The 13,979-nt window shown below is 39.0% G+C and overlaps 1 protein-coding gene across 1 annotated transcript in view; it reads right to left on the reverse strand.

Annotated features, from left to right (window-relative positions):
- Nucleotides 1-13,979, reverse strand: part of HDAC9 (histone deacetylase 9) — a 642,497-nt gene that overhangs the window by 317,150 nt on the left and 311,368 nt on the right. Inside the window, exon 4 of the mRNA XM_067562102.1 lies at nucleotides 11,717-11,779. Within this exon, the coding sequence (XP_067418203.1) occupies nucleotides 11,717-11,779 (63 nt within the window). The remainder of the gene's footprint in view (nucleotides 1-11,716; nucleotides 11,780-13,979) is intronic.

Consider the following 13,979-nt stretch of genomic DNA (forward strand, 5'->3'; position numbering starts at 1 on the left):
ACCCCAGAAGGCCTAGGGATGTACTTGTCCCTCCCCACCACTGTTGTGTAGGGTCTTGTGCTCCAGTTATCTGTTGCCTCCACTATAGCTGAGATTGTTGCAGTTCAGTGGAACTGATGTAGCCATCACTTGACGGTGAAGTGTGCTATATAAAAATAAAGTATTATTATAGTATTTTCTTCTTACAGGGACATCCTGAAATTTAGCCTATGGATAATGAACGGTAATGATGGCCCTTTAATCAGGTCAGTGTTAGCATACATTCCACTTAATGGGGAAGTGCCATGTAATTAAGAGTGTTTAATATGGTTTTAATTATGTGTGAAATTCTAAGCTCTGATCTTTTCATACACAAATTGCCAATTCAAATTTGAGAAGTGTTTTTTCTAGGCACTCAGGGCTTGTCTACACTTGAAATACTATGGTAGCTACACTGCTGTAGCGCTTCAGTGTAGACACTAAGGCCATGTTTCCACAACAGAGCTTACAGCTGTACCAATGCAACTACGCCACTGTGAGATTGCTTGTGTAGCCACTCTATGCCAAGAGGAGAGCCGCTCTCTGTGGCACAAGGACACCAGAATGAGAGCTGCCTTCACTGTGGAAAAGCGAGTGGTGATCACTGAGTGGAAGCTGGCAACTCCAGACTGCTATCAGTCAGTTGTGAATCAGTTTGGAGTTGGAAAGTCCACCGTGGGGGTTGCAGTGATGCCAGTGTGCAGGGCCATTAATCACCTCCTGCTGTGAAGGACTATGACTCTTGGTAACATGCAGAAAACAATTGATGGCTTTGAAGCAATGAGATTCCCCAATTGCGGTGGATCCTTCTGAAGGAAGCCCTTCATAGAGTCATAAACTGTAAGGTCAGAAGGGACCACTGTGAACATCTTGTCTGACCTCCCTTATAACATAGGCCATAGGACTGCTCTGAATTAATTCCTGTTTGAACTACACAGTATCTTTGCAGAAAAACATCCAATTGTGATTTAAACATTGCCAGTGATGGAGAATCCACCACTGCTGCAGACCTAAGAATATCTGCAAGTGGAGGGTGACTGGACAGAAGGGTAGGTTTAGGGTGCTTCTCCCCCATCCCCTCATGTGGACTTTCTGAAGTCTACAGAATGGAAAAACTACCAGACAACCATAGGAGAATCATTGCCCCACTCACAAGCCTTAGCAAGCTTGTTTGGGCTCACCTAACCCTTAAGTCTTAGGGTACATTTACACTGAAGCTGAGGATGTGATCTGCAGCCATGTAGACGTACCCATTCTAGCATTAACCTAGCTAGCTCAATAAAAAGAGCAGTGAGGATGTGGCAGCACAGGCTGCACCCGCCTACCTGACCCTCCTGGTTACATAATCACTTATGCAGCCCGCGACGGAGTCCTTGCTGCTACATCCTCACTTCTATTTTTAGTGAGCTAGCTAAATTAAAGTGAGCATGGGTACCTCCATACAAGGTGCAAATCACTCCCCTGGCTACAGTGGTGCAGACGTACCCCCGGAACTCCTTGCATTTCCACGAACCTTCATATGTTCATTAGTCACTAGCAAGCCCATGGAGTATTTTTAAGGTGTGTGTGTGTGTGTGTGTGTGTGTGTGTGTGTGTGTGTGTGTGTGTGTGTGTGTGTGTGTGTGTGTGTGTGTGTGTGTGTGTGTGTGTGTGTGTGTGTGTGTGTGTGTGTGTGTGTGTGTGTTTTGAGCATTTAGTCTGAAATTAAGTTTGAGAAATGTCAACACGAAGGATCATTTTTCAAGATACTGATGTGTGTCTGAAAATATAGTTTTAGAATGAAATGGCCAGGTAGTATCACTGCCATTTATTCATCTGCAGTGTCACTCCTATTAATCTTAGTTACAGTGGCTTTCCTTATCTCTCTGTTTCCACTTTGCTTGTGACTTCTCTACTGTTGTCACTTGCGATTTCCTTGCTTCCTGCATAAAGTTTTCCGATTGCCTCATTATTATCCTTTATGGGTTGAAATCAGCACAAAAAATAGTCAAGTGAGTGCAAAATTCTGACTGGCCTACACAGGCACGCCCAAAAAGATTAAGTGGAGGAAAAATGGGTGTAACTGTTCTGGTCTAATTCTATGTCCCCACAAACCTATGTCAGTAAGTCCACAGGAAGCGGGGAAGCGCCCTAAACCTACTGTTCTGTCCAGTCACCCTGCACTTGCAGATATTCTCCATCACCGGCAATGTTTAACTCACAAATGGAGAATCTGCTCTGTAGGTGATCTATAAAAGCCAAGGTGTATTCCAGGAAGGAGCTATCGGATGAAGCCCACACATTGTGACACACGTAACATGCCCATAGTCCTATGTACCCCACACTAGACAGTTAAGAAAGGGCTTGTCTAGATGAACAGATAGGTTTGCAGCAAGCTGGTACCTTACACTAGCCTGTCACACATTAACTGTCCATGTGGACCCTGCTGACGTACACTAAATGTGCCCTACTGAGCTTTGATATACTCCCATTTCAAAAGGAAGTAGCTCAAATCACACCACGGAACTTTTAGTGCACGATAGTAGGGGCCACATGGACAGTTAGTGCTGACATATTCATGCAAGGTAGATTTATATCCCAGCTTGTTGCTCACTAACTGTTCATCTAGACAAGCCCCTGTTGTCCTGCCACACACTCTATGTGGTGGGGAGAAAGGTGTCTGAATATTGGCTCAGAACCAATTGCTTTGCAGCCTTAATGTTCAACTGTTTGGGAGAAAACCAATGTGGTTATTTCACAATTGTTTTCCTCTTCCTTTATTTTAGGTTCACTTTCCTGGATGGCTAATACGTATTTCGATCTGCCCTATTTCCACTTCCTATGCAATTCTCTTTCATTTTCAGATCTTTCACCAACCTTCATGGCATCAACATTTAATATTTTCTGGAGGTACACTTATAATGTTAATCTTTGTGCTCCAAGTATTATGTTTCTTAATCTCTTCCATCCTTTTCCAACCACTTTCCATCTAGGGTCTTAATCTATATCATATTAGCAGAAGAAAGATAGATGAGACCTAAATACTATTGCTGAGGGTGAAATTATTTCAATAGAAACTATTCTCAATCTTTCAAAATGTACATTGTTGTCCTTTCTCTGAAAAAAAGTCATTGTACGGAAAATGTCTTAAAGAAACAATAACAAAAAATTATGACATAAACCCTTCAGGAAAATATACTATGCACCTGTCCTGCTATTCATATTAACAAAGACATGTAAACTGGCAATCTTTTCTTTCTATTTGTCACATCTTTTCTTGTTCTTCAAGATATTAAATCTCTCTGACATTAAATTATTCATCTCAGAATAAACTCCCCAAAAGCCTGTGTATAAATATATTTCATGTTTGTTGTTGTTGTAATTCATACATTTTCTACATGGATTTTAAACAGCTTAAAGGTCATTTCTAACAGATTCAAATTTGGCTGTCAAAAATAACAGGCTAGAAGATTGAGGTTGGTTGTTTAGATTCTTTTATACCCATGAAAATATAATATCGATCTAGTTAAAGGAAAAAGCCATGCCTTTCAAAATGACAGGTGAACTAGGGATCACATAGATTAAGAGGACTAAAAAAATATTCTCAGTGGAGAGTGGAGTTATGAAGGGCTAAGTAATAAAGTCACATATTTACAGTGGTTGCATGCAGAAGAAGCACAAACCAAACATAATTACTTTATAACATTTGGCATTTAGAGGCTATTTTCCCTCACCCCTGCAGTATTGTTACTGCTCAACACCAACAGGGTGCTGGCCTTGGGCACAAGGAAAGAAAAAGGAAACTTGGATTAGGAACAGAACAAATGGGGGAAATAATTAAATTAACATTAAACTTTCTCATTATTCCATTCCAAACTGCACATAAATTGAATAGCTATCATTCCTCCCTGGGGTATGCATACCTCCAACTGCATGCATCCTGGGAGAGAACAATAACCTTTGTAAAAACACGATTTAGAAAACGGGCATTATGAAAAGAATTCATTTTTGTACTTGGTTTTGTTTTATTTTGATGATAAGCAATTTCAATACAAGAAGGAATGTGCTATCATTAGAATAAACTCTCCTGCATTTCAAGCACTCTCATCAACAAGGGGCCTGAATTCTTGAAGCTCTTGTCATATTTGTATACTTCCTGGAGCAGTAAGTGGTTTATAATCAGGAGACACAAAACAACCAAGGCAGATGTATCAGCTATGTTCAGATAATAATGCCAAAATAGCCTTAAAGTAATGTACAAAACAGCACAGCTCTCAAAAACAAAAGTACTACTTATCATATACTATAAGAATTAAGCATTAATGCCGCACTGTCCACCACATCATGGATGCTGCCATTTTTTCAGGTGTTTTTAAACACTTGCATTCCAAAGTGGATATTTTATTTAATCAGGACATTTTATTTAATCAGGAATGTAAACAGGGGTCACAGTAAGCTGTTTAATTTGGGGAAAAGTTTGTTCGACTGTCCCTAGATATTATTGCAGTATATTTCACTACCTTCCTGAGCAACATTCTACAGTCAACAGAGGCTTCTGCAGCAACACATTCCTAATGATCTGTCACATTATCCTTATTTTTAGTTCTTATATTGCCTCCAAAAGCCACACGGAGCCTAATACTGCCCTTAGTTACACCTGGGCAACCACACTGACCTCAGTGGAGTTCTCTGGTTGTAAGCAAGGGGAGAATTTAGTTCATCCTAGTTAGGAATGATAGTTCTTTATGTAGTATTTAAAGCTGTTCAGGTAAGCATGCATGTTTTGGAAGGCAGTAAGAAGAAACTTGCTAGAAGTGTGTCAAAGAACTGAAGATACCTGTTGTGTCTTTGCATAGAGAATCACAATGCACATTGGCATGTAACTGACTAGAAAACATTTCCATTGTGGTTAACAAGTTTTCATTAAAAGGGTCAGTGCTGGAGGAACTGCGTGTGTGTGTGTGACATGTTCACACTGAACACAGAGTTCCACAGTGGCTGCCCCCCAAAATAGAACCTTGTTGTCTCTTGTTGTCATTGTCAACCAAAATCCTGTGTTCCCTGTGACATGGTGCATTAATTTGGACCCTTTCTCCACCAGAGCAAAAAAGAGCACTACCATAAGGCATTTCTTTTTAGTTGAAGTGGTGCAGATAAAAGGGATGTTGCATCTGCTACAAGCACACGTTTTAAACGATATCATTGCCCCTTAGCAGGCTGTTATCATGTTGTTTTGGCAGCAGGAAGGACTCTGTGGTTTTTCTTGAATGTTGCTCTTCTTTATTTAAACTACTAGAAATAACCCAAAAATGACAGAATGCTCTGTCTATAAATAATCATTCCGGTGTAGAGTTATATTAGGAGGTAACTCAGATGGCATGATAACGCCTAACAGGCTAATCTTAGACCTGTAATGCCACAAGATGAAAATAACTAGGCTAAGAATAACTGACCGATTGGAGTCAGCCTGCTAAAGAGATCCACAGTATAGGGCACGTTAGATTTTCATCTATTTAACAATAATCTGTCATTTTCTTTCCCCAGAATGCTTTTGGGTTGTTTTGTGTTTTTAAACAACAGAAACTATACTAGTCCATACTAGGTTACAATGTAATGTCATCTGAAACCTCACATGGCAAATACACACACACACACACACACACACAGAAGTATACTAATGTTTGCATACTACATAGTCAGTCATTCTGCCTTCTCACAGCTTTTGCATTCTCTGCAAAGACTGCACAAGAGAAAGGGAGAGAATAATTAATGCAGAAATGGAAGTCTGATTAAAGCTAGGACAAGGCAAACTGTATACAGAATGGGACGAATTCTCTCCTCACATCCTGTGCAAGAAATCAGTGGGTTCATGTATAGGTATAAATGAGGAATAGAATTTGGTTCATGCTATCTTCTTTTAAGTGCAATACATTCCAATGAATAAAGTAGAGCTGAAGATTTAAATACACATGGCTAAAATGATATAAGGCAAAAAATGGAAAGAGTTTAAGTCCTCCCCCACTATTGAAAGTTATCATTCACTATGCACTACAGAGAGTTGTTGCTGATATCAATGAGTACCTGCAATTCAGGCAAATAGCAATTGCAGTACTTTCAATACCAAACATTCAGAACTCAAGAGACAGGCTTAAAAGATTTTTTTTAAATATTACATATTGGATTCTTTTTATCTGACATCTGTTTTTGTGCCTTTAAGGGTTCATATTTTCATATTTTTCTCCATAAATGTGAGGACTAGAAATTTAATGAAAGCTGAATTTTTCATGTAATCCCAGGAATCCAGGAGCTAGGGCTTTAAGAAAAACACAAAATCTACAAGACACATGATAAAATGAGAATTGGTCAGTTCCATGCTCTCATTTAGGCATGATCATGTCCAAAAGCAGCATCACACAGAAAGGGGCCAATCTAGCAGGTGCTCTTTGTTCCCTCAACTCATTGTAGTATCAATACCCAGTCCCACAGCAGGTAAGATTTCCACTGGAGTTAATGGGAGTTTTCACTGCATGAGGACTGCAGGACCCATGGTACTTTGGCTCTTCTAATTCTGTTAATAATTATGGCACTGAATAGATCCTATTTTCTACCTTTGAGTCTGTGGGACAGAAATGGATTCCCTTAGTTGCAAAATGGTCACATTCTGGATGCTTTAAAGAGTTTCTGGGTTTCATATCTACAGCCACATATCTCTCTTTCTTGAAACATGCTTAATGCTCAGCTCTTCTGCTTTTCCTCTTTCCAGAGCTCTAGAGAAAGCCAAAAAGCACAAGTTCAGGGAAACATCAAACTTTCTCTCTCTCTCTCGTTAGTGTTTTAATAGCCATAGTGCCATTGCTGCTAGACAACAAGATTCATACAGCCCCTTACCAATGTAAAATGCTATATGGTATTAATTGAAATGGGCAAATAATTCAAGTTTTCCATGAATATTAGAGCAAATCTTCAAATGAATTGGTTTCAGCCATCTTTATGACCCTTTTGCATTCACTATGCAAGAACATTTGAGCAACTGAGTTTTCTTGGCCATGAAAAGCAAATTTCAAAGTCACAGGTGCTAGTATTTGCAGTCAGCCATTTAAATTCACATGCTCATCCAACCACAGAACAGAAACAACAAATGTGATTTATTCCACCACTCACACCTCAGCAACACAACTTCAATTTCTTAATCAAACCACAGAGTAAAATATTTAAAAATATATGCACTGACTAAATTTCAGGAAATTGCAGATATTTTGGAAGCAGATAGAGAGGCTACATTAACCAAATCAGTCATTCTGAAGTATTTTACTCCATTAGGAACATGCTTGTGAGCCTAAGTAAGCATTATTTTCCTGATATTACAGAAGGGAAAATTGCGACATACCAAGTTATGTAACATGCCCAGGGCCAGCAAGTCAGTGGCACATTCAGGCTTAGAACTCAAGCACTTTCTTGAGCTTTTGATCAGGCTTGTATGTGCGACACACCAGCACAGGATAGGAAGTGAAGAATTCTTAATCCAAATACAAATGTACATAGAGATTAGGGAGGCAGAATGCAGGAACCCATGTTGGAATATGGCCAGGAAAGTGGGAGCACCACCCCTATGCTTTTTTAAAATGGCAAGGAATATTTAATGACCAAAAGGATTCCTGATCTTGGGTTCACTTCTCAAAGCCATGTATCCTCAGTCCCAACAGTATGGTAAATCTACATCTCCCCCTACACAAAAGCCAAATTCATCACCGGTTAAACTCCATTTAATCCGATTATTATTGTTCTGTGCAAACTATTTGCCTTGTTCAAAAAAAAACTTACTAGAATTTCACATAAATTATTATAGTTTTGGGCCAATTACTTGCCATGATCTATTAAGCTTACTGGCGTTTCACCAGAAACCAATTTGACCCAACACACTTTCCCTCAAGGCACTATTATTATTATTTATTATTTGTATTGTGGTAGTGCCTGGAGGCCAACTGAAAACTTGGGCCCCTTATGCTAGGCATTGTACAAACATAGAAAAGTGACTGTAATGGGTAAAACAAACATAACGGCACATATTAGTACACAGAAAGCTCCACCACCGCTAAAATAAGAGCCTTTTGGGCCTGACAGCTATACCCCACCTACTTTCATTTGTTTAACAAAACGCATGATCTCTGAAATAACTAACAGTCATTTTGGGAGGGGAGGGGGAATTAACAAGACACAAAATATTTTTTCTTTAAAAAGAGAGAGAGACAGTTCACTTCCTTATGTATAAAACACATATTTGATACCATACTTCATTAATCAGTGTCATCCTGTTGAAGAAACGTGTCGAGCACTTGATAGTGCATTTTAGAGCAAATAGTACTATACATTAACACATAGAACAGTCTTTTTCAAGATCGCTGATATTCCTATTTCTGAGATAGGGTGTAGGTGTTTGTAATTATATAGCTTCTTGATTTGGTGCCTATCTGGATTGTCCCATTCATGATTATACTTTTGACTGGTACCTATCCAGATCATCCCATTCATAATATGATTTACAAGATGAAATGGAGGCAGGCAGCAAAGCAGTAATTAAGGGAATACCAGAAGTGCTGCTTCACATGACAGGAGTATTTCATATGCCTGGTATTCTTAGAAATTCCTCAGACAGTTTGATTTGTGAATACATATCAGCTGCCCATTGGAACAGTCTTCTCTGGGGTTGACTCCATCTATTTTAAAATTAGAACTGAGGAATGCATGCACAGTGAATCTGGAGATTTGCAAATCTAAATATCCATTAAGTTTGTGCTAATTCCTAGATTTTTGAAGGATTAAGGGTGCACAGTGTAAATATTTAGAGGTCTCTTCTCTTCTTGATAAATATGCACAGCTCATTAATAGGAATGGAAGTTACACATGTATAAATTAGAAAACAAAATCACTACAATTAGCTGACCATTTAGGCACCCTATCTAACACAGCCATATAGCACCCTAGCAGTCTTAGAGGGGCAACTCCTCTCTCCTATAAGTAGAGCAAGTTCTGCTGACACAGACATCTTTCACAAGTTTCAGAAATTAGGGGGATTTGTTTTAATTTTAAATCACATTAGGGCACAGTGGCATCTTTTTTATTATTTGTTGCAGAACAATGCGATAAAATACTATAGAAAGAAAGGGAGGAGCGCCTTTCCAGTTCAAAACTATATGGATCCTTAGTGTTTAATCAGATTTTATCTATTGTTGCGATATTTTCCATAAATTCTGTAACACATCAGCCATTATATGAAAAATGCCAGGTATCAAATTATAGGGCCTGATCCTGCAAACTCTAGAAGTCAAAAGGAGGAGAGGTCACTCAAAAGCAACTTTGGACCCTGCAGTTGCTCATGAGATGGATTAAACTGCAGGCTACATACAATAGTTGTAGTTTATTTGTATATTTTAAAGGTCAGCATAAATACTGAAGAATGTTTTTGTTTGAAACAAAGTCACTTTTAAAAATCCTTCACCTGGAAAATAGTTTTTTGTCTCCCAATTAATAAAGGAAGCCATTAAAACATTATCTGTTGCTTCAGAAGAAGTTGTATATGTTACATGGATCTAACAATACCAGATAAAAATCAAATGTTACCTGACATTCTTGTCTTCAAGGGAGGAAAGTAGAGCTATAATCTCACAGAAAAGTACCAGCTTTTCTTGGGTTCCAAATCAGAGAACTGCTATTATTCAAATGGAACTGATTGGTAGTTCAAGGCAGCAGGATGGGTATGCACTAACTTTTAACCTCTGTAAACCTGGCTTTTTTGGCTTTTTTGGCTTTTTTTCAAGTGAAGAAGTGGGCCTATCTGATCTCTGGGTTATGCCGGTGCCCATTACAAAACCATCAGATAACTATTAATCTGTGCATAGTAGACCAATGACTATAACAACAGGTCTACACTTAGGTGGCTTGGCAGAGCTGTGAGAAAGCTTGATGGACAGAACCTACAGTGCCTACCCACCGTCTGAGCCAGTACTTAGCTCTTTACATTTACGAATAAATTTACCACTAGATATTTTTTTAAACCAGTGGTACAAAACCTATTCCCAAAACATGAAGAAACAGTTTTGTAAATTCTTGAAGAAGAGACTAAAAACTCAGTCACAGTGGGAGAAAAATAAAAGCCTTATAACACACAGAGAAAATTGACAATACAAAGCAGTACTGGTCATAAGTCCCCTCTCCCAATCCATTACCTTTAGACTTGAGATTGCTTTAAGCAGTTTTTCAGTCTTTCATCACTTCTCTCAATCTATAATTATTCCTAGGTGGCCTTGGTTTTTTGCAATGCAAATTATTTACTGTGCTGTTACTTGTTAAGACATTTATATGTCTTATCCGAAAAGGCAGGCATTCCCAGGTGACAAACTCACAACACAACAATTTAATATCTGAAACCATTATTCTGCTCTTCAGTTCCACCCCAGTACGAAAAAACCAAAGACAACTCTAAGCTTATCCCTGCCTACAAATAGGAAAGGAAGCAGATATCAAATATACACACTAATCAGGAAAGGTTCAACAGGTGGATCAAGAGTCTGACCATTACAACAGGCATGTTGCCGACCAACAAAAGGGTTCTTTCAGACATAATCATGCTTAGGAAAGTGGGAAGCACCGCTAAGCTTTGTGAACATTTAAAAGACTGAAGTCTACCTGAGCAAATCACAATTTCACATGCAGGCTTTATGCAACGCCAGCTTTACAAATTAATAAAGAAGAACCAGAAACAAAGGATTGAAAACCACAAAGCAGATACAAACCATTGTGTCCCAAAACATACTGAAGTTAAGCCCTATAAAACCGAAGCCAGAATCTCACAGTGTTAATCAGAGAGAGGCCAAATTTGACTTGAGCACTGGGTTCTTTTACTAAGCTATCCTGTTAAACTCTAGCAACTAAATTCAGTCTCAGTGCATCATTCGCAGATCTAAGACACAGATATCACAGAAAGTAGAAAATACAAGTGGGTCTTCAAAACTGGGAGGTGATATCCATTATTCTGTAACTGCAGCTTTAAAACACCTGTTTCAAAAACACATCCAACTTACATTTTCAGTGAGTCATCACATCTGACTGGCATTGCCAAGGTTCCTAAATATGTTTAAAGATATAACTAGATTTAAAGTAAAGTAATATGTTTAAAGTAACATAAGCCCTATGTAAAAAAGACAGATGTACTTTAGAATGATTGAAAACGATAGCATTAGGAAAACAGAAAAAGACCTTTACAGAAATCTCTCTGTAAACTTGAGAAAAAGAAAGTTATAAATAGACCTTATTCCTGCTTACAAAATCATATATGAACCCAACTGACTAGGATGAGTTATGAATTGCAGCCTGCTGATACGGTCTTGTCTGATGGAGTCTCGTTCTGACTGAGCCTGCGATCATCACAAGCCCCATTTTGCAATCACAGAACAAGAGGGGGAAAAAAAAACCCTCAAACTACATTTTACTTGCTAGTTTTCTTTTGGCTTGGAAGCAGCAGGCTTAAAAGAAAACCACAACAGTAGCATCAAGTGTCCAAGTAATATTGTTGTAGAGATAATCATTTAAAAAAAAAGCTAAATAAAATAACTTAAAAGAGAACCAGTTCTTTAAAGCAGAAGTGCTTTCCTGTGACAGTTAGTATTTCCTTAGAAAGTCACCCTCCAGACAGAGAAGCCTTAGTTATTGAACTGCCTCTTACCTGAGCTGATCATACTGTGCATTCTTTGCTGAGCAAAGAGCTGTTCAGGTCCAGAAACTCCATCTGAGGAAAAACACGATTCGCTCTCGTAAATTGTCTGCAGCATATTCCAGGCAGTCTGTACTTCAGCTACATGAAAGATTCATCACTGTATCATATCAGGGCGTCAGGAGCAACCCTTTCTAATCCTACCTCCTTCACAGGGAGTGGAAAAAATAATAGACTTTGGTAATTAACAATATTTAAGCATTTGAATAAATATCTATTGAAAAAACGAAACAAAAGGACAATCCATTTTTACTCTGTCCCAGTCTGCTGCAAAAGAATAGGGAGGACTCAGTGGACTATGCACCTCTGAGTTGGAATAGTTGTGTTCTGGAAGCCAACAGCAGGTGGATGAAGAAATATATTTGTGCTTCAGGCTTTCTTGTGTGGTGTTGGGGAGGAAGGGGAAGAGAGAATAAAGCCACTTTAAAAAATAAAACAAATAAGCATCGTTTCCAGGAACTTCAGTCCCTACCGGCTTAGTTTCAGCTACCCTCAGCCTTGACAAGTGTTTCTGTCCCTGTGCCCTCCTCCTTTCTCTCTCTCTCCCTCTGCCTTGCTCTGTCTCTCTGCAAAGTTGGCTGAAGCTAGTGATAACTCATTTGCATATGAATCAACAACAGCGTGGCCCACAGGCAACAGAAATAGAACAATGGCCAGCCTGAGCCAAAAATAGGTCAAGCATGGCCGAGTGATTGGAGCCTGCATTAATGCATTTAAAAATACCACAGCAAACACAGCTGTCCAGTCTCTGTCTTTCAAACTGCTATTCTCTTGCCAATCCTCAAAAGTAATTAACCCTTTCTCACTGTCAAACCTATTGGTACACAACTGTGTGTTTGTGAGCAGCTTTTCAAGAAGAGAAATAAGAAGAGGAATATAAATTAAAATTCTGGAGAGAGGAACGTTCATGATGTTTGATATCTTTCTTTCTCCCCCATCTCTCCCTTCATGGGTATTTTGTGAAAAAAAAAGAACAAAATGACAAGGGCTCTGGATTGGTTCTAAAATAATACTGGAAGCTTTTGCTCATAATGTGGTTTCTGCCTCACCCACGCACAGCAATCCTGGCATTCTATTTTTGTTGCCTGTTTCTCTGGCTACACTGCAGTTGGCTGTAGCACTAGAATCTTGCTGCTGTCTTAGTTTCAGGACCTACAGTAGAATCAGAAGCAGTGGCTTCTGAAACCAATGAGAAGGGGGGAGGGGGGAAACGGGACATGTTAAAGAGGGATCCATCTTTGCACTTTCATTATAAGCACTTTGTTCATTTTTGGGTGATTGATATTGTCCTATGGCAGTTTTCAACTGCAGTACCACATATTAGAGATGCACTATTCCAGTGATTTATGAGAATTTGAACAAGAGCTGCACAAGTCTGCCTCTCTCACAGCTTCAGCGTTAAACAATTTTTACTGTAGTTCTCTGTAGAATTTAGAAAGAAACATGGACACAAAATAGCAGCTTTCAAACTTACATAGCAATGTTAAAACTACATGTCCATGTGTCTCTTGGAAGCGTCTGTGTGATGCAGTGCCAAGTGCAGTTGTTTGCCCCTCCCCCCCAGCCAGCTCTCAAGAACAGTTTATTTGCATTTTAAAAGGCAGGTAAGTGCAGATTATATTTGCTATTTAAGTAGAAAGGTCATTATACCTGTACACACAGAATTAGATACGTAAGACAATGCTACAAATGATACACTTGGTGTCTTTTGGTTCAGTATTGCTATATAGAGTTTGCTATGTATTCAACTAGTGCAACGTTCTTCGAGCCAAACCACGTCAGCTTTTTAATAGATCATGTGAACATTATAAACTAGCCACAAACCTCTCAAAGATATAAGTACATCAGAGTATTCCAGTTCTGAGAAGGGGAAGGCAAGCACAGCAGGTTAGTAATTACCCTAGAAAGTCAAATAAAGCAGCAGATGGACATGTCCCATTGTCCTTATGAGACTCAACTAATATTTGGGCCGTTTCAACCTCTTTTCTCTCTTGGAGGTGCAAGGTTACTAGGCTGAATGGATTCAATTCTGCTCTTAGATCAAGTATAGAGAATTGAATTATTTGTCATTGAACTGACAGGATAGAACTAGTTTCAGCACAGACAGTTCAATGCATCCACATTAATCCTGGTAATTCGGCCTAAGGACCAATATAGTTGTAACCATGTATTCACATTTGCATTGTTCTAAATGTTTCAGCTGCAATGCCCTATG

Source organism: Emydura macquarii, unplaced genomic scaffold (genome assembly GCF_026122565.2).
Source record: "Emydura macquarii macquarii isolate MOO-44397 ecotype Brisbane River unplaced genomic scaffold, CSIRO-AGI_Emac_v2 contig_2422, whole genome shotgun sequence".
Taxonomy (NCBI): Eukaryota; Metazoa; Chordata; order Testudines; family Chelidae; genus Emydura; species Emydura macquarii.